At 51.5% G+C, this 19,432-nt stretch overlaps 1 protein-coding gene across 2 annotated transcripts in view; it reads left to right on the top strand.

The window, feature by feature from the left end:
- The window catches only part of SMOC2 (SPARC related modular calcium binding 2), a 154,179-nt gene that overhangs the window by 46,805 nt on the left and 87,942 nt on the right, over positions 1-19,432 (top strand). For both annotated transcript variants that reach the window (XM_060029625.1, XM_060029624.1), the window contains exons 3-4: positions 8,117-8,223; positions 9,196-9,295. In XM_060029625.1, the coding sequence (XP_059885608.1) occupies positions 8,117-8,223; positions 9,196-9,295 (207 nt within the window). The remainder of the gene's footprint in view (positions 1-8,116; positions 8,224-9,195; positions 9,296-19,432) is intronic.

Here is a 19,432-nt window from a genome sequence, read left to right as displayed (position 1 = left end):
CCGTCCATCTGTCTGGGTGGACATTGACACCAGAGGCCTCTGTGTCCCACAGTTGAGGTCGCTCTCCCGGGCCTCCCACTTCGAGCTCTGCAGAGTCCATGGTGGGTTGCTTTTGCACAGGGACGGTAAACTGGAGTTAAGCGCAGATGGCCTTTTGGGGATGTCACTGTTAGCTTATTTGTGTTTGGATCCAGCCTCATTTTTTTCTGGAAAATTCCCTTGGTTGGGATTCTCACACCTCACTGAAGAAGTTTCAGACCATAAATTTGTGACACAAAAAGTGTGATAAGGGATGGGACCTCCCTGGCGTTCCAGTGGTTGGGACTTCGCCTTCCAATGCAGGGGGTGCAGGTTCCATCCCTGCTTGGGGAGCTGGGGTCCCACGTGCCTCATGGCCAAAAAACCAAGGCATAGGCCAGAAACAATATTGTAACAAATTCAATAAAAGACTTTAAAAATGGTCCACATCAAAAAAAAATCTTTAAAAAATGTGATAAGGAAGAAGTAGGTAAAAACTAAACTTATTTCCTAAAAACAAGTTTAGTTTAAATCAAAAGGATTAAAATAAAAAGAATGCGAAGGTACCTGTACACGTCGAGGTCAAGGTTATCTGGTGCTTCGGTTGCCAAGGGTAGCAAATATTAAAGTTACTTTAAAGAGACATTGTTAGTTGTACAACATAGTTTGAGATAACTGGGCATCAGGTACCTCTGACACTGTAGGTTTGAGGGAGTTGGAGCTCTGACGCGTCTGCTTTCAGTCCTCTCCTGTGGGTGATCTGAGTCTGGTCCACGCTGGGGCTGCCCGGAGAAGGGCTTCCCGGTCTGCAGACTGTCTTTTCCCACAGACGCAGCCTTTCCCTGGAGCCGAGCTCTGAACGGGAGCGGACCCTCCTCAGGGGCGGCTCCTTCATTCCAGCTGATTTACTTTGCCTCGTTTCCCCACCCTGTCCCTGTGTGTCCAGCATTGAACACCCCCCAGCCTGCCCCGGGACCACGTGGCAGGAAGGGTTCACGGTGAATGGGAGGGGACCCTGGTGCTGATGGACCAGAGACAGGTGTCCTGGCTCCCCGGGCAGGTGCTGCTGTTACATCCCTCTGTCCCCAAGGGCACAACCACTGCCAATTCCGCACCACACCCAGGTCGAGAGCTTTCTGCTGTGAAGGTGAGAGCGGGGGAAGGAGATTGAAATGGCACTTCCGCTGCACGGAATCCGCATATTCATCCGCATTTGCTCTAAATTATTCCCGGTTTTGAAATTGGCTGGTGTATCGTAGTATCAACTTGGCAAGCGTGAAGCTGCATATATATATATATTTTTTTGCGGTACGCGGGCCTCACCCGTTGCGGGCTCTGGACGCGCAGGCTCGGCGGCCATGGCTCACGGGCCCAGCTGCTCTGCGGCATGTGGGATCTTCCCGGACCGAGGCACGAACCCATGTCCCCTGCATCGGCAGGCGGACCCTCAACCACTGCGCCACCAGGGAAGCCCTGCTCTTAACTATTGACCTTGAACAGAAGTACACTGGTTTACACTGATGGATTTTTCTCATATTTTCTTAGAAATTTGTGGAGTTTGTGTTTTTAGAACTCAGCAAACACATTAATATTTTTCTTTTGATCTGAGACCATTGGGCCTTTCTTTTCAAGAAAAATCTCTGACATTGAATAAAAAAGCCAAAAAAAAAAAAAAAAGGGAGAAGACGGAAAAGAAGAAGAAGAAGAAAAGTCTAGATGCCGGTGGTTCTTGGAACTATTTTGAGATTTCTGGAAACAGAATTATAAAGGATATCTGACAGAAACAACTTCCTGGAGATTTCCGAGACCTGGCTTTTTAGTGACCAGTGAATAAGAAAAGAAACATGGTTACAAAGTGCTTCCTGATACCCGTTGTCCCCTTTCTCATTCGCAGCCCGAGTCTTATGGCCACCATCCCGCTCGTCATTGCAGAGCGACCCCCCGGCAGCGTTGGGGTCTCTGTGGGTCACAGCGTGGCTGGCATACGAGTGCACAGGGGTCCACAATGTCGAGGAGACAGACCCCTGCCCCTCGACGGGGGTTATTATTAATATCGCGGTTATGGCGAGTTTCCAGAGCCCTTGTTCTCTCCCTGTGAATACCCTGGGCTTTCACTCTGGACACATAGCGACCACTGGCCTAGAAGCCTCGGCGTGCCTTCCGGGCCCTCTCTCCCTGCTGGGCTGCTGTGACCAGGCGTTACCTTAGCGCTCGCTGGGCAGGCCTGGCCCTCAGGACCGCGTGACCGTCCTCTTCCCTGTGTGTGACCCAGGCCACTTGCAGGGGGATCCTGCTGACCTGGGATCGGTGTGCACTCTGCTGAGTCCTGCATGGAGAGAGCTCAGGCTCCCAGCACTGCATTTCTGGAAATTCCGAGGAAGGCGTAAACCACACATGTGGTCAGCAGGGCTGTCACCCCTGAAAGTACCGAGGTTTTCAAGCAGAATTTCTGCGAGGCCGGAGGGTGCTCGTCACCTCCAGTTGGTGCAGTACCGCCCTCTCTGAGGTGCTCTGTGTACTTTAATTTTATTAAAACGCATGATATAAAACCTGACGGCGGTGGGGCCTGCAGCCCAGCCGCAGTACCTCTGATGCTACTGGCGTGGCCAGGCAGGCAGCTGGCCGTGGATCTCCACGTGGGGCAGAGATGGGGTCGGGAGGGCGAGGTCTCTGTTCTCTTTAGCAACCCTGTATCCTCCAAGGTTAGTTCATCAGAGGCGCTGGGGCAAGCACAGCACGGCCTCAGTCAGTCTGCCCTGTGAAGGTTTGTAGCCAGACTTCACACAAAAGGACCCTGGGATGGCTTGCACGGGGACCTGGGGTGATGCGTTGATGACACTGTGGCGATCAGTCGTCATAGAGCTGCTTCTGATCAGTTGTTCCCCGGATAAATGTTGTAAGAAACGTTGGAATGCTTTTATATATTCTTGCAGTCAGCTGTACTTTATCTTACTCTTTTTCCTTTAGGACTTGGCCACCCCGATTATGTGCCCTGGCTTTTCCTGTTCTAATTTGTTTCTGTCTTGATGCGTTTACAATGATAATACTTACGATGAAAACTCAGTTTCTTTCTCCTCGGCTCTAAGATGCTCCCTCTGGTCAAGGGACGGTTTGGACCCTTGCCGTGGCTCTGCCTGAGCTGGGCGGCTGCAGGTGGGTGGACGGGGAGCCTTCCTTGGAGTCCTACTGGTCCTTTATCAGAGCACAGCCTTCTGTATCATTTATGCCAAAGAACATTGCAGCACAGAATTCCTCATTTTCCTCGGAGGCTGCCCTTCAAAATTACGGGTGGGTACAGTATTCCAACTTTTGAAACACAGGGTCTGCCTTCATTCGATGCCAATAAAACTAAAGGCCTGTCGCCCTCGGGCTATCGTTTCTGCAGCCACTACTAAGGGGGAGCTGGCTTCCTCGTCAGCTTTGTTTGTTCTGACCCCAGCCTTGTCTGAGCAGCCCCCGTGCTGGCCACGGGGACCCAGCAATGAGAACTGTGTCCCCAGAGAGTTGACACCACCGTGCTCAAAACCATCACCATGTAGTCGCCCTGCTAGGTCCAGGGTCAGTAGGTCTGTTGACCTGAAAAATACCCAGTGTGGCCCTTTATTGTACGTTTCATAATGGGACTCTGAAATAATTCCATATCTGCAAGGGTTTCTGCCTCAGTAAGGAGCTTGCTGAGTGGCTCTGTCTCTGGGGTGAGGACTCACACAGGAAGAGTTAAAGGACACGCGATCCACTTTCTTCTGGGTAATGTTTCCATGTCATCCTGTGTGTGATGGACAGAGGACCCCACAAGAAGAGCTCCCGGGCTCGGGGGCGGTCAGGGTCGGGACCGCCTGTAAACATCAGTGCTCCATGACCTTGTTCTGGCTGGGCCTCCTCGCGGCTTTTTAACTCTTCTTCTCCAAAATTCTTCTGCATAAAATGTGCAGCAAATCTGTCTCTTCCAATAATTGCTTAAACCTGTTGTGAGTGATGTTAGCAAAGTAGGAAATGATTTGCTTCCTGTTTAAATGAAAACCATCATTAGAAACAACCACTATAAAACATGGCCGTTTATTTCTAGTTTAGAGCAAGCAGTGCATCTCAATAGTTTCCGTGACTGACGTATCTTGACGCATAGACACGTTTTGTGATCCCCTTGGAAAAGGAATCTCTTTCACTTTGCAGTTGAGAGAAAACAATTAACAACTAGGTAAATAAATTGCTTATAAAACTCATTATTACTAACAAAAAACTCACCCCCAAATTTTTATTAAAAACCTGTTGCTAGCAATGCCTTGCTAAACACAGGGAAGAAATTATTTGTAAAGTCTCTGCTCTTTCAGATAACAAAAACTTTCTAAAAAATATGATCAAATTTGCATCAAAGCAAAAGTTTTTCTTTGGTCTAGTAAAATGATTGAAATCCTTGATTAGAAGGAGCTTAATGCTTTGATTTAATTAAAATATTATAATTTTCAGTTAAGCTGGATTTTCCTATGAGGTAAAAATTGGTCATACTTTAAAAATTACTATGAACCAAAAAGTTACGTGATACCACTTCATACCCACTAGGATGGCTATCACAATTAAAAATGAAAAACACAGAAAATCATTATTGGTGGGAATGTGGATACATTGGAACGCTTGTCCATTTTGGGGCAGGAATGTAAAATGGTTCATACACTGTGAAAAACAGTTTGGTGTTTTCTCTATGAATTGGACACAGAATTATCATAGGACCGAGAAATTCCCCTCCAGGTATATATATCCGTAAGACTTGAAAACAGAGGTTCAAACAGAAGTCTGTGCGTGAGTGCCCGGAACAGCGTTACTCATAATCACCAAAAGGTGGAAAGAGCCCAACTGTCCTCCAGTACTAGAGCAGATACACACGCTGTGGTGTGTCCGTACGATGGACATTCCTCAGCCCTAAGGAGGAAAGAAATGCTGGCACAGGTAACGCCGTGGATGGACATTGAAAACACACTGTCACATGCTTTGATTCCTTTTATATGAAATGTCCAAAACAGGCAAATGCACAGGGACGGAGAGCAGAGTGCTGTCGCCGGGGAGGGAGGGCGATGGGCTTCCCTGTGGAGATGAGCATGTCCTGGAGCCAGGTAGAAGCGGTGGTTACACAACATTTCGGATGCACTAAACGCCACTGAATTGTACACTTTTATGTTTTGTGTAGTGGCCCCACAGTAAGGGCAAATTATCGTGCCCACGTTTTGAGGCTTTAATTCTCAAACAGTTAAAAATAAAGCGTCCAGAGTAAAATCTCAACAAGGCCCCTGAACAGTTAAGCACCTGCTTAATTTTTTTTTTTTTTTTGCCGTACGCGGGCCTCTCGCTGCTGTGGCCTCTCCCGCTGCGGAGCACAGGCTCCAGACGCACAGGCTCAGCGGCCATGGCTCACGGGCCCAGCCGCTCCGCGACATGTGGGATCTTCCCGGACCGGGGCACAAACCCGTGTCCCCTGCATCGTCAGGCGGACTCTCAACCACTGCGCCACCAGAGAAGCCCCCTGCTTAATTTTTAATCTCACCACAGGAAGCGTAAAGAGAGAAAATATAATTGGGGAAGAAATGTATCACCTGTAAATTCAGCTCCAAGACTGTTGAACCTTTCTGTTCCACTTAAAAGTGATGGACAAATTGGAAAAACTGAGAATAATATAGTTCTGAGGCTCTGCTTCATATTTTGATTTCTACAAAGAAGGGCATTGAATTTAGCCTCCAGAGTGTATCTGTGAACCACATACGGTTTACAGCGATGTTAAGGGCACAGGGGAGCGTTCCAGCCGCTCAGGATGAGCCGTCCCGGACCTCGGCCGGGGGACACAGCACAGGGGCGTGTTAACGACAGTGCGCTGTACCTGCAGAAACTTTCTGAAAGGGTCAGCCTCACGTTAAGTGCCCCAACCAGAATAAAATAAAAAACAGAGTAGAAAGAACACGAGGAGATGTTACTCATTGGGGGCGAACTCCCTAGCGTGTTTCTGTATTTCCGTAGGATGGATGTGGAGGACGCTCTTGGACCTCTTCTCAGGAGCGAGGGCCCTGCCCCTGACTCACGCTTTCCGGGATCAGGGAGTAACAGGCAGTTGGTGTGAGGCACAGAGCGCTCCTGCTTCGTCGGCGGCTACAGACTTGCTCTCAGGGATGCTTGACACGGGCCCTGCAGTTCCTGCTGCAAAGTCTTCCTGGTTTCCTGTGGCTGAGTCCTCAGCCACGTGCCAGACGTAAACCTGAACGTGCCGTCCGTGTGAGAGGTTTGAGAGCTCTCCCGCCAGTGGCAAATGCGGAGTCTTTTCCAGAAGCCTGGAGCCCGGAACGGGGCCCGTAGGTGGTTTGGGAAATGTCTGCGTTTTTGGCGTGTTCCACAATAGTTCAAATGTTAGAAGTAATTTGTTACCCCGTCTGTACCCTCGTGGGGACCTCGCAAGCTGAGAACTCATGTCACTTTTCCTTTTAGACACAGTCAAACCACAGGTTATGCTAAAAAAATGAGGACAGAAGTCCAGCAGAGCAGTGATTTCTCCTCAGCTAAAACACAGGCTACATTAAAACCACATGTTGCCGAGTGCTGGCAAAAATGCAGATCAAGACGTGAGGCCTGAGCCTGCCTGGACGTGTCCCGCCTGACGCGCAGGCCCATCTTGCGGGAGGCGGCGGCCACGGGGCTTCCACAGGGTCCAAGATAAGGGTTTCCGGCAGCAGAGTCAGTATTTAGACATGGACACTGCAGGACAGGCAGCCCCGAGCCCTGGAGCTCGCGCCCAGATGGCATTTCGTTGTAGCTAAGACATTTTACTACCAAGCAATCAGAAAGTCACCATCTAAAAATGCTGGGCAGTGGACACGTTTGAAGCAGCATCTCAGTGTCCAGAGGGCCTTCCAAATCCAGACAACTTGTAATTTAGATCTGGAAACACTTAAGAAAACTGGGGCAAGCCATTTTTTGCAACTTCTAAAATTCCAAGGGGCTACATCAGATGACGGGTCTAAAGAAATAAGGCGTGTGCCTGGGGTGCCGCCCGAGGGCGTGAGGCTAGCGGTGGCAGCCCTGGGGACGTGCTTCCCCACGGTGGACGCAAGTTCTGCTCAACATATTTTATTGGCCTGTGGTCGTGAGAAGAGGGGCCCCTATCGGGGCTTGGCCGCCTGTGTAACTCCTCCCGGGTCCTGAGACAAGCAGCAGGAGTGAACAGGCTCTGGTACCGCTTCAGATGGAGCAGGCTGGCGGCTCCCAGCCCCTGCCTTCCCACCATCACAGGTCTCCACGGTGGGTCTCGGTGTCTGTTTCCTCATTCCTGCCATCCAGAGCTGGGTTAGATGGGCTTGACTGGTTCAGTCTTTCCCTTTTCTACTAGTTTACGGTGTCCCAGGGGATCTCTTCCTAAGGAACAGTAGGAACATCGTGTTTTGTATCAAATCATCACGTTGTAGTATTTTCACGTGAATGTGTGGAAATTTGTGCTCAGCGCGAGGACTGATAAAGGTATTTGACCTTTAATCTGATTTACTGTTGGACTTGCCTCTTGAGGTGAGAAGCGCAGGAGCCTGGTATCACTCTGACGTCCTAAGAAACTCAGATGCAGAGGAAAGAGGCTGCCGGGTGGACGAGGGTGGACCACAGATGGGACGGGTCCCTGGGCTGCAGCCGAGGGCAGGAAGGCACGTGCCCCCGGGGTGCCCGCCTGCCCCCCTCCCTCCAGGGCGGTGCCTTTGTGCTGAGTTTCACCGTGGCTCCTGGACCCGGTACCCACTTGGCGCAAGGCCTGGCCCCTGTGCTCCGAAGGACCTCCTAGGATCTGAGAGTCTGTCTGTGACCGGCGGGGCTACTGCCCGTCTTGCATGGTCTGGGAAGCAGAGTCCACATTTCGCCACAGGCAAGCTGAGTGGCCTTTCAGAGCCGCGGCTTCTGGGAGAAGAGCGTCCCTTCCCGCCAAGGCCCGGCCTCCCCACGGGGATCCTGCTTGCTGGCCGGGCGCCCGCCGGGCAGCCAGCCTCCGCGCCGGGCCCCTCTGGCCCCAGCCCCTCGCGCGGGCGGTGCCTCTGCAGTGCATCCCGCGGCCTGACTGCTGCCCTCGCCCTGTGCCTCCCCGCAGACGTGTCCAGGTGCGTGGCCGAGAGGAAGTACACCCAGGAACAAGCCCGGAAGGAGCTGCAGCAGGTGTTCGTCCCCGAGTGCAGCGACGACGGCACCTACAGCCAGGTGTGCAACCCGGGGCGGGGTGGCGGGCCTCTCACGGGGCAGGGGTCTTCCTTCCTATCTCAGAGTGGTTCCTCCCGAGGGGGTCGCTGTCACAAACAGGGCGAGTCCTTCCCCGGCGCACGTGCTCCTGTCATGGCCGTGCCGTCCCCCCTCACTGCTGGGAGACGGACCGCACAGCTTCCTCTCGGCCGGCTCACGGCTGAGCCTCCAACTCCGATTCGCTGTTAGTTGCGGAGGAGAACACGCCAAGGTCACATCTGGTTTCTGGGGTCACCTCGTTAGTCAGTGGAGGCGTCTAATCACCCAGTGCTCTATCTGGAGTGTGTCAATATTGTTATTGCCAATACTATGATTTCTTATTAAGGGAAACAAATTCCTGAAATACTACGCTAACTGACATAGCTTTTGGTAGGAAAAAAAAAACCCACACACAAGACAGGATCTGCTGTGAGCCGTCCAATACTGATGTGAGCTCTGTGTATTTTTACAACAATCATTTGACCTTTGAAAGACTCAGGAAGGAGAGAGAGAGACAGAGAGAAGCTGGAGCCGTGGTGGTGTCCACGCTGGCTGGCTGGCGGTGGGGGGAGCTGGGGCAGTGAAGGGACATCCCGCCGGCAGCCGGACCGCAGTCTCCTGTCTGTCCTGACTCCTGGGTGCCTGGGTTTCCCTCTTGTTGAGATGTGGGCTCGGGCCCCATCGCAAAGATGAAGGAGTAGATACTGAACAGTTACGGGCTGGCGCCCACCGGCGTTCACAGTACAACACCTCTGGTCCCTTTTGTCCCTAAGATCCCAGGTTCCAGAGCACCCCAGGTTGTTTGCCGGGTGTTCAAACGCAAGGACTCAGGAAGCACCAGGCCTCCTGGACCTGCACTGGAACTGAGGCTGGGCTGCAGGTGGTGGAGGGGGCCTCACGGAGGGCGGGCGCCACTCGCACTGACTGCCCCGTCCCATGCCGTCCCTCCTGCAGGTCCAGTGCCACAGCTACACGGGGTACTGCTGGTGCGTCACACCCAACGGGAGACCCATCAGCGGCACCGCCGTGGCCCACAAGACGCCCAGGTGTCCCGGTAGGTCCAACTCAATTTACGAGGTGAAACTGCTACTGACATTATTGGCTGCTTTCTGATCATCTTACAAATGTTTGCTCATAACTGAAAAGAAATTCAGTTTAGGTGGAATTATGAGGAATGTTGGGAATGGATTTGAGGCACTGGACAAAGCCCAAAGTATTATGAAAACTTTTTTTTTTTTTTTTTTTTTTTGCGGTACGCGGGCCTCTCACTGCTGTGGCCTCTCCCGTTGTGGGGCACAGGCTCCGGACGCGCAGGCTCAGCGGCCATGGCTCACGGGCCCAGCCGCTCCACGGCATGTGGGATCCTCCTGGACTGGGGCACGAACCCGTGTCCCCTGCATCGGCAGGCGGACTCCCAGCCACTGAGCCACCAGGGAAGCCTGAAAACTTTGTTTCTAAGAGAGCTTAGGAATGGAGGATCTGGGTCTGAACCACAGTAGGTTATGGCAATTCGGGGCTCTTAATGGTTAGAAATAACCACAGGGACCGTGGTCATCAGTGGAAATGACCAAATGCTTTCATTGGCCGAGAAAAGCAAACATTTCTGCGTTTGTATGTATATATTTGCAAAGAAAAAGTGGCTCATTCGTCACAGATCCCTTTCCAGATGGTTTATTTGTGTTATTTTATTACTCATAAGAGGGCCTCATGGACTGAAGGTAATAATATTGGCAGGAGAAGAATCTATAAAATGGTCTGTTTTCCATTAATATTTTACCAAAAATGTTATAAAAGATTCAGATCATTTTTATTTGAAAATGGGCTGCAGCTTGAGTTTTGATTAATTGGTGAGGGAGACCTATCAGACCATTTATGAAGAAATTTCATGATCTTTGTGTCACAATCACTAGATTAAGAAAAACATACTGTTATGTAACAATACAAAACATCTTCCTGAATCTTCATGCAAAATATTGAAACGTGTATTGACAGTTTACTTTTAGACCCCTTTTCTGTTTCAAGAACAGGCATCTTATAATTAGAAATTCTGTTCGTGATTCAGACATTTATACCAGGAGCCAAGGCACAGGTCAGAACTCATAACTGCCTCAGAATGATGAGGTGCGTACGTAATTAGTGGTAACACAAAACCTAATTTTAAGTGACTGGTCATCACTTAAAAGCCAGGGGGTGTGCATAATGTGGAATTAAAATATTTTTAAAACTGTTTTGTCATCCAAGATCTAAAAATTGCTGTAAATATATTTTTGGTGAGCTTACATTTGCACCTAATAATTCTTTTACAAACTCATGGAGTAAATGAAAGAGAAAAAATTAGCATAATGACTTGGCCTCTGTGTGTGTCCCTCACTCTGAAGGTTACTTGCAAATGCTTATTTCAACCAAGTAACAGCATTTTGAGTCAAGCTGAGCCTTATTTTATGAAGGAGACAGCAGAGGAGATACCTATTTCCGTGATTTTAGTGACACCTTTTGAGAAATTAAGTAGTGTCTGAAAGAACTTTCTTAGAAAACCATGAGCAAAGTTGGCTGGATTTCTTATAACTTCCCTGTAACACTTCGTTTCTAGAATCAAACCACTGTACCGTTCACTCACATTATTTTTTCCAACCAGGTAGCAGCAATATTTTGCTGTATAGAAATGCTCCATTTTTTTCACTGCCCATGTGGATTTTTTTGTTTCAAGTGATGGGTTATGGAAAGAAGAGTATTCTTCCCCTTTGCTTAGAATCTGGTGTTTATTGCATGGAAAACGCCAGCGGGGGCGGGGAGGGCGTGTCTCTGAGGACACTTGTGGTGTGGGCAGGGCAGGCTCCCTCCCAGACCGAGACCGGGCTCCCTGTAGGAGTGCCTCCCTTTTCACCCCTGTGGCTTGCTTTTGCAGCTTGGCCAGAGTTATGGGAAAATTCTGTGAATCCCCAGCTGTATTCATGCTTTTATTCTGCAGAGATATGGGTGGGGGAGAGCAGGTGCCTGTGCTCGGAACACGTGTGGAAACTGTGGCTTGCAGGGCGTTGTTGAGAGAATCTTGGTATTTAAAGGGAGAGTGTTGGGAGAACTGAGTGCACGGCACACACAGTGTTTATGATAGACTTTTGTAACACAATGTAAGGTAACTTCTTCCCAGATATTGACACACCCTCCCCAATCTCGTGCAAGAGTGTGGCAATGAGCATCACCTTGGAGAGATTGTGGTTGATAACTGTGCATGTCAGCTGGTCAGTTTCCATCTGCAAACCCCCAGGGGCATCCTCCTCCCTTCCCTGGGACCCTGGCTGACACCTGCTGGGGCTGATAGCTTTGTCTACTCTCTGTAGAGCGGGAGTGATTTCCATCTAGTTTATTACAAATGATTAACATCAGCAGTCAGCAGTGGTCTTTGGCTCCTGGGTCGCACGGAGCTGACCATACAAGCACATTCTATAGAAATTTGAAAATCAGAAAAAGATATTAAAACTTAGCAATAAACAGTAACAGTCACTTAGAATGCATGTGTGTGTTTATTATGAACTGGTGCAGACACACGTTGCAACAGCCCCTGGGGAGCGCGGGGGACGTCTGCTCACAGCTGATTTCAGTGGAACAGAGGGGCCCCCGCATCCACGTCCCCCCGCCCACTCCTCCCAGAAAGACCTTCAAAGGGAAGGATTCTTTTATTTCACAGTCACGTGTTTTTAAGCCATTAACGCAAAGCACCACACTCCTGTGGATCAGTAAGAAGAATGGGATAATGAGGCCATCTAGCAGAGAAAGACAAAAGTCGTGAACGGGCAGCATTTTATAAGTGAGGACATCCCAGGGACCAGTGCACATAGGAAAAGGCGCTTGTGCTCATCGGTAGCAGGGACATGCAAACCAGCCTCCCAGGGAGACTCCCGGACACCCAGGGGAGGGGCAGCAGCGGTGAACCCCGGGGGGCCCCCGACGTGCCATCCGCTTGCCCCTGCAGACGGGCCCTCTTTGGAGCGGGAGGCGTGTGAGAGAGTGTGCATGGCATGCTGGTGGTGATGACCAGATCCTGGAAGTCAACGAGCGTCCACTGGTGTCTGAGGGAGACATCACGTGCTCGCCTGGCCACGGCGAGAACACAGAGGAGCTGCTGCAGCGAAACGCGGCTCCAGCGTGTGTGTCTGCGTGAGGGGGCGGAGCCCGGAACACCGCAGCCCATTTAAGATTCAAAAACCAGACAAAACTCAGCTTCAGCTTCAGACTCTCAGGGCGGCGGTGAGGTGTGGAAGGGGGGGAACTTTGTGATGGGAGAGAGGGCGGGGCCTGGGGGCTCCTCCCCCTGCCGGGGCACTGTTTCCCTGGACCTAGGGTGATAAGTCAGTGGGCTGTGCGTTTGTGTTGGTGCACGTCGTGTGTGAGTGTGGTGTTTCGCAGATTCAGAACGTTAAAGTTGCAAAGCCCATGGAAGGGGTAACACACTGATTTGAATTCTCCCCGAGGTTATAAGTTATCTGACATCCTTTCCCGAGGATTTTGACAGAGGGAAGGTGCTGGATGTCTAGGAAGCGGCAGAAGGGGAGGTGGGGTCAGGACGGCCGCTTCCCTGCAGGGGAGGGATGGCAGGAAAGAGACTGTAGGAGGGTTTGGGGAAGACCGGTGTCAGGGTCAGCATCTGCCAGGGGATGTGTGGGACGAGCGGGGAGAGCAGGCTGGGAGCCCATGTCAGGGCCGACGGTGGCCGGGCTCACGCTCACGGGGCTGTCGTGTGTCAGCGTCACGCCCCCGAGGTAGACGTGGTCTCACCTTCTATTTACAGGTGAGAGCCTGACCCGAGGCCCCTGTGCATGTAAGTGACGGGGCTGGGATTTAAATCTATGCTTTTGTCTCCACTGCCCACATTTTCTGCCAGATACCATAATGTGACTTCATGGGCCTTGAATTCCTTATTTATAAGAAATAATGAGTTGGAATATGTGTAGCTCCCAGCTCTGAGCTCCATGACCACGGGGCCGTGTTGTCCAGGTGCCAGCGAGGTGCCTGAATGACAAGGCGCGCCACTCCCCACCCTCTGCAGTGACTCCTCGGTGACCCTGGAGCCCGCCACCTGCTTTACGCAGCTTCCACCAAGTCAGCGCACTTCCTGGACCACTTGCTCGGGGGCTGACAGGTAATCGCACAGATTTTCACAACGAGGGGAGGATCTGCCTTGTCTGTCCTTCCGGCCACGGACTCGGACTCGTGACTCTCAGTGGAGCTCAAGCCTTAGGGTGCAGGGAGCTTCGGTCAGAAATCAGCCCCTTTGGCCCCTGTTGGCCCTGCTTCCTGGTGACGGGATCATTCCCACATGGCGAGGACCCTGAGAATGGGATCAAAGCCGTCCCTTTAGTGAGCGGCAGCGGCCAGGCCCCATGACGCTCATCCTCGTGGCTGCTTCACCTTCCCTCCCTAGAAACCCACCCGTCATTTCTCGTTAACGAGCATCTCCACCAGCAGCGCTTACCGAACCTTTGCCGGGCCAGGCGCCCACAGCCGGACACACCTGTCGAGGACCTGGGAGTTCCCTGCGGAAGCCGCGGGCCCCCAGAGAGGGGCGACTCACCATCCAGAGAACGCAGGGAGGCATCTGGAGGAGACAGTTCCCAAAGAAGAGGGCAGAACTGTCTCCTTCCACTGCTTCGTCTCAGGGGGCCCTGGGTCTGCTCTTCCCCTTAGCAAGTCCGGTGCGGGGGTGAGCAGGGGCTGGAAGGCCTTTCCCTCTTCTGGGGAAGCAGCAGCATGTTGCCCTGAGACATTATTCAGCACCAAACAGCTGCTCTTTGAGCTAAATCCACTCCCAGCCCTGCCCTGCCTGAGAGCAGGCGTTCCTGGAGATTATGCCCCCAGCCCTGCTGGTCTAGACCCGGGTCTGCTGCGGGGAGGGGGCTCTTCACTTGCACCAGGGATGCCCAGGAGGGTCTTCCCTCCGTCCGTCTTGCTGCTGAGGGGCCGGGTCCGCAGGTCTCCATCTGGGCACAGCTGATTTATATTTATTCTGCAGGGATTTTCTCTTGTTCTTCTTTCTAAAGATTTGAAGACTGACATTGCTGGGGGCGGGAGGAGAGCTTAAAAACAAAGGACTTTTTTCCGAGGGAGGATTTCTGTCGCTGGCCCATTCTCGATGAATTGGAAAGAGCTTCGGGGTTTTAATCTCATCTCCCTCTGTTACCGTGCACCGTAGCCAAGAGTTCATTCCTGGCGTGAGTACAAAGCAGTCGAAGACATTGTAAGCCGAGCCTCCATGCAGGAACCCTTAATATTACGATATCCAAAGGATCTTCATATGTAACTCAGCTTGAGGTATGCGTTTGAAGTAAGCTGCAGACCTCGGGTTATAGAAGAGACGAGCGACACCCACAACTGCGGCTTGAGATTCTGCCCGCACCTCCACGCACCCCTCTTTAAACCAAGGCCAGTCGTAAGGACAACATTTCCGGGGAAGGAGTGGCACTCTTGTTCAACCGGCCGTGGCCACATCAAGTGTTTGAGGAGTTCCTTCTCAAAGTGTAGAATACGATCTGCTCTTTGACTTTAATGATGGAAAGCTTTGCAGGAATGAGCAAATCGGTGGTCGTTTCTGGGAGTTTACTCAGCTCATGCATTCTGATGACAGCTTCTTGGACCAACTTCTAAATTGGGGTTTTGGAAGACCTGGTTATAAATGACAGAGAAGCTTGGATTAGACTGAATCACTTTTCTATATGTTATTTGCATTAATTGAACGATGAGCTTTGCATTTTCCTACCATGCCTAAAGTTTTGGCCTCTACCTGAAATGGTGGAACTCCGTGTTTGTATGAATATCCTTATGATTTCTGAAAATTTTCACTTTATAAAGAGAAGCTGTTTTTTTCACCAGTGAATTTCCCTGGTAATAAGTTAAGGGTCCTCCAGAACTGAGGAACTTGAAAGAAACATCCAGAACGACTGAATTCCCAAATATTGAAGTCAGCAACACAGCTGTGCCTCTGAAGTACCTCTTTATGAGAATTATTCAAATGCACGTTCAGAGTCTTTTGCTTGATGGGAAAGGTTACAGGTCAGAGGGAACATTTTTTTCCCGTCAAAATGGTTTTTTCTTCAGGCTTAACAATTCTCTTCCTGAAAACGATATTTGTTAAAATAAAACATTTGAGTACCTATTGGCGAGGAAATGTGAAAACAAACAACCGTAACAAGACGTAGAAAACGCACTGAACGGAGCCCGCGTTTCAGATGGAGGTGAGCCCCGGGGGAGGGGTCAGCTTTGCTGCCAGCCTTCAGTGCAAACTTCTCTAACGAAGTGATTTTTCAGAGAAAAATATACATTACATTACTGTCTAACACCTACTGTTATGACGATTTTTGAAGTATTGAGGAAATTCATTTTACATCCATGATGAGAAAAAATAGTCATTTGATACAGCCAACACGGGATATGTAAAATTTCTGATAAAAGTTCCACACTGCGGAAATTTCAGAAGGTGTTTAATTGACACTGAAAGATTTTTAAAAATTAAGTCAAATATTCAAGGAAGAGACCACGAGGTGCGGTTACTGTGCTCAACAAGACTTAGAAGCCTGTTTGGAATCAGTGTTAAGGACCCCTGATGACCCCGTCTGACCAGCAGCAGTCAGGAGCCAGGTTCTCCCTCGGCCCTTGCCTGGCTGTGGGGTGGGGGCGTGTCTGCGCCCGGAGCCACAGCTGTCTGTCTGTCTGTCTTTTCCCTTTCAGTTTGGACTTCTTTTGAATTATTTATTTACCTGATGGGCAACATTTTGGTGTTGTTAGTTTTCCTTTCTGGAAAGAGTACTTTCTGGTGTCTGATGGTTGATTTACATCATCGTCTGCTCTGTTATTTTACTCCACGATACATTTAATTTGGTGGCTGCTTCATAGCCGCATCTTTCATGACTTTAAAAGGGTCCTCTTCCACACTTAAGCCATAAATAGCTTTCTTCTCATATTTTCTAATATTTAACAAAACTTCATAGAATAAATTAAAAGGTCTTTTAGAAGTAAATGGTCCCAGAACATGTAACTCTATATAAATAACAATGGCTAATCTCTTCCAGAGGTATCCCACATCTCCGCATTTAAAAACAAGTCTATGTATTTTCCTTATTTTTTTTAAACAAACAGAACAATTTTTTACGGCACCTTTTTTTTTTTTTTTTTTGCGGTACACGGGCCTCTCGCTGCTGTGGCCTCTCCCGTTGCGGGACACAGGCTCTGGACGCGCAGGCTCAGCGGCCATGGCTCACGGGCCCAGCCGCTCGGCGGCATGTGGGATCTTCCCGGACCGGGGCACGAACCCGTGTCCCCTGCATCGGCAGGCGGACTCTCAACCACTACGCCACCAGGGAGGCCCTGGGGCACCTTTTTAAATGTGCAACTGCCATGGTCAAACGTTGGGAAGATCCATGAAACTATGGGCTGTGAACGACCCTGTTGCAAGAATGATAGTGATGTTTGTTTTCTCCGGCCATTGAAATACGTGACCATGCAGACATTAAAGTAAAAAATATAAAACAAAGACATTAAAGTGGACACTGATGGAAAGTAGATCCAGAAATAATCGCTCAATTTTTTAAAGCAAAATTGGTGATTTACTTATTTCTTCTCTTACCATCTTGAGAAGGGATTTCTCAGATGTGGGACAGTCAGGGTGCTCAGCTCAGGGTGAATGAAGTCTGAACATCCCTTTTGTCTGATGCCCGTCTAGCCAGGAATCCCAGCTATTCAAAGGCAGAACCACTAGGTAAGAAAAAAGACGCAGGGAGAGTAAACCCAAGGTGACACCCCCTGTCCTTCGGACGGGGCGGGCCTTCTTCCAGCCCATCAGTTGTGCAGAGGCTCAGTGCGGGCAGACGAGCCGACTTTGTTTGGTTTCTGGGCCCACAGAAATATAAAAGTAGGAAAACAGGAGACATTGTGGTGGGTCTGAGGGGGCCGCTGGGGCTTGACAGACAAGACATAGACAAGTTCATAATAACGAAAAGAATACAATAATAATATTCACGGCAGAGAGCACAGGCCAAGCCCTTTTCCTTAGAGCTCTGGTGCCCAAACTTTGGTCCACAAAGGGCTTGACAACACAGATTCCTACTTCCCACCCCGGAATTTCTGATTCCATGGGTCTGGAGGGAGGCCTGAGGTCTCGCTTTTCTGACAAGTTTCCCAGTGAGGACGCTGCTGCTCCTGGGCAGAGGGGTGGCCGAGAGCCCCTGCCTGCAGTGGCCCGTCTCCAGTGTCAGCGCCTGGCCATCCCTGGGCGAGGGACACAGGGCCTGGCTCCGTCTCTCCTCCAAGTGGCCTGACCAGCCGGCTGGGGTCCTAGCTCGGTCACACCACCCGGACGTCACCTGAGCTGAGTAGGAGCGTCTGGTCCGAGCCCCTTGGGCATCTGGTGGAGGAAGATGCGCTTCGGCAGGTGTGCCTGGATGCTGAGAAGGTGGGTGTGGCCGCAGGGGTCCTCCAGGGGCCGCGGGCAGAGCTTCCCCCGGGGCACCCAGGTCTCGGAAGGATGCCCGAGGCCTCCCCGGCACAGGGCTGGGTGGGCAGTCTGGAGGGGACCTGGCCTGAGAGCCCCAGCGTCAGCTCCGGAGAGGCACGTGCCTTTGCTCCTGGGCCGGCCGGCTGTGCCCCAGAGGATGCCCGTGCAGCTCAGGGGGACCACTGCCCGCCCCCTGGGCTGTTCGCTCCACTGGAGGCAGAGGGACCAGGGGCCCCGGCGCCCAATGCAGATGATCCTGTCTTTGCTGCCCTGTAGGTCAGGCTGCCTCACCCCCTGCCCGGCTGGGCCCACCTTCCTGGAGCCCGTCCCCCGGCCTCTGGCCTCGCAGGGCGGCCCAGGGAGGGCCCTGGTCACGGCCTGGTCACTGGAGTGTGTCCTCAAGGGTTTTGACTGCAGAGGGAAGGCCCTCTCTTGTGTCAGAAGCCCTGGGTAAAAAGCTCTGGCTTTGTGGGAGGTTTCTGCCGAGGGGGAGGCTGGCGAGGATGGGAGTGAACGATGAAGGTGGCTGAGAAGTGGGCTGAGGCGCCCAAGGTCACGGGCGGTGCCTCACTTTACTCGGCCAGCGGGGTCCAGCTGGGGAGGGGCCGGGGCTGCCCTGGTGCCGTTCTGAAGGCCAATGGAATGGCCCGCGTGGTGCTCGGACTTCCCAGGTTTTCAACTGCTTTGACCCAAACGTTAGCTGAGTTGCATCCGCATCAACTTTGGGAGTCAACTGTGGGACGTAACGCCATACTGATGGATTAAAAGTCACCCCAGCGGCTCCCACTGTACCTGCTGGTTCAACTCTAGGGCCGCCCCCGGCACCGACAGCAGGGCCTGGGCCTGGGCTGTTTTCAGGAACTCTGGCTCCAACGTGGACTCGGCGCCTGGCCCTCGCATCCCCAGCACGTGTTCCAGGCAGGGCCCGTTTCTGCCTCTGCTCTGTAGTCCCTGGGCCTGTCCACAGCCAGGAGTGCGTGAGCACGTCTGAAGTCAAGCAATGCCGTCAGGAATGGCCAGGGTCGCCTTAACCTTCAGGTTACGCCCAGGCCTTCCACACGCGGGCCCCACGCACTGGTCTCTGCAGAGGCCGAGGTGAAAGGAAAGCCTGCCTGTGTCCTTGCAGACAGAGGATGTGTGTAGAAGGACACAGACATGGTGTTTCCAGAGAGACACCTGGAGCCCGCTCGCTGGCTGTGCTCTAAGACCTGCTGTGCTCCTCTCACTGCCAGCCTGTGCTCTTGGCTCCCCTCTGCTGTCCTTTCCGCCTCATGGGTGTCCTCCTGCCAGCCTCCTTGGGGAGGCCACCCTGACTGCTCAGACCAAGTTAGTTCCCCTGCGGGCTAAAGGCACAGGCATGGACCCTGGGTCTGCCACTTACTGGCCAAGTGACCTTGGGCTGTTACGCGTCTCTCTGGGTCTCTCAGTCTCCTCATCTGTCTAGTGGGTATAACAGTGGCACCTACTTCAGGGTTGCTGCCATCGTTAGATGACTTAGTGTATGTGCTGTGCGTAGAATGATGACCAGCACACAGAAGGAACTGTATAGACTCTGCACACAGTTGTAATATGAATTATTTGAATAATTTCTGTTTAATGCCTACCACTCCAAAGTAGATGGAACTCTTTCTTGCTGTATCCCGTGAACATGTTGAATGAATGAATGAATGAGAGCAAGTGGCCACAGAGGGGCCGATGCCACGCAGGTGT

The sequence above is a fragment of the Delphinus delphis genome, chromosome 14 (genome assembly GCF_949987515.2).
Source record: "Delphinus delphis chromosome 14, mDelDel1.2, whole genome shotgun sequence".
NCBI classification, from domain to species: Eukaryota; Metazoa; Chordata; class Mammalia; order Artiodactyla; family Delphinidae; genus Delphinus; species Delphinus delphis.
Note: the sequence above shows the minus strand (reverse complement) of the source record. Positions and strands in the feature narration are given on the sequence as shown.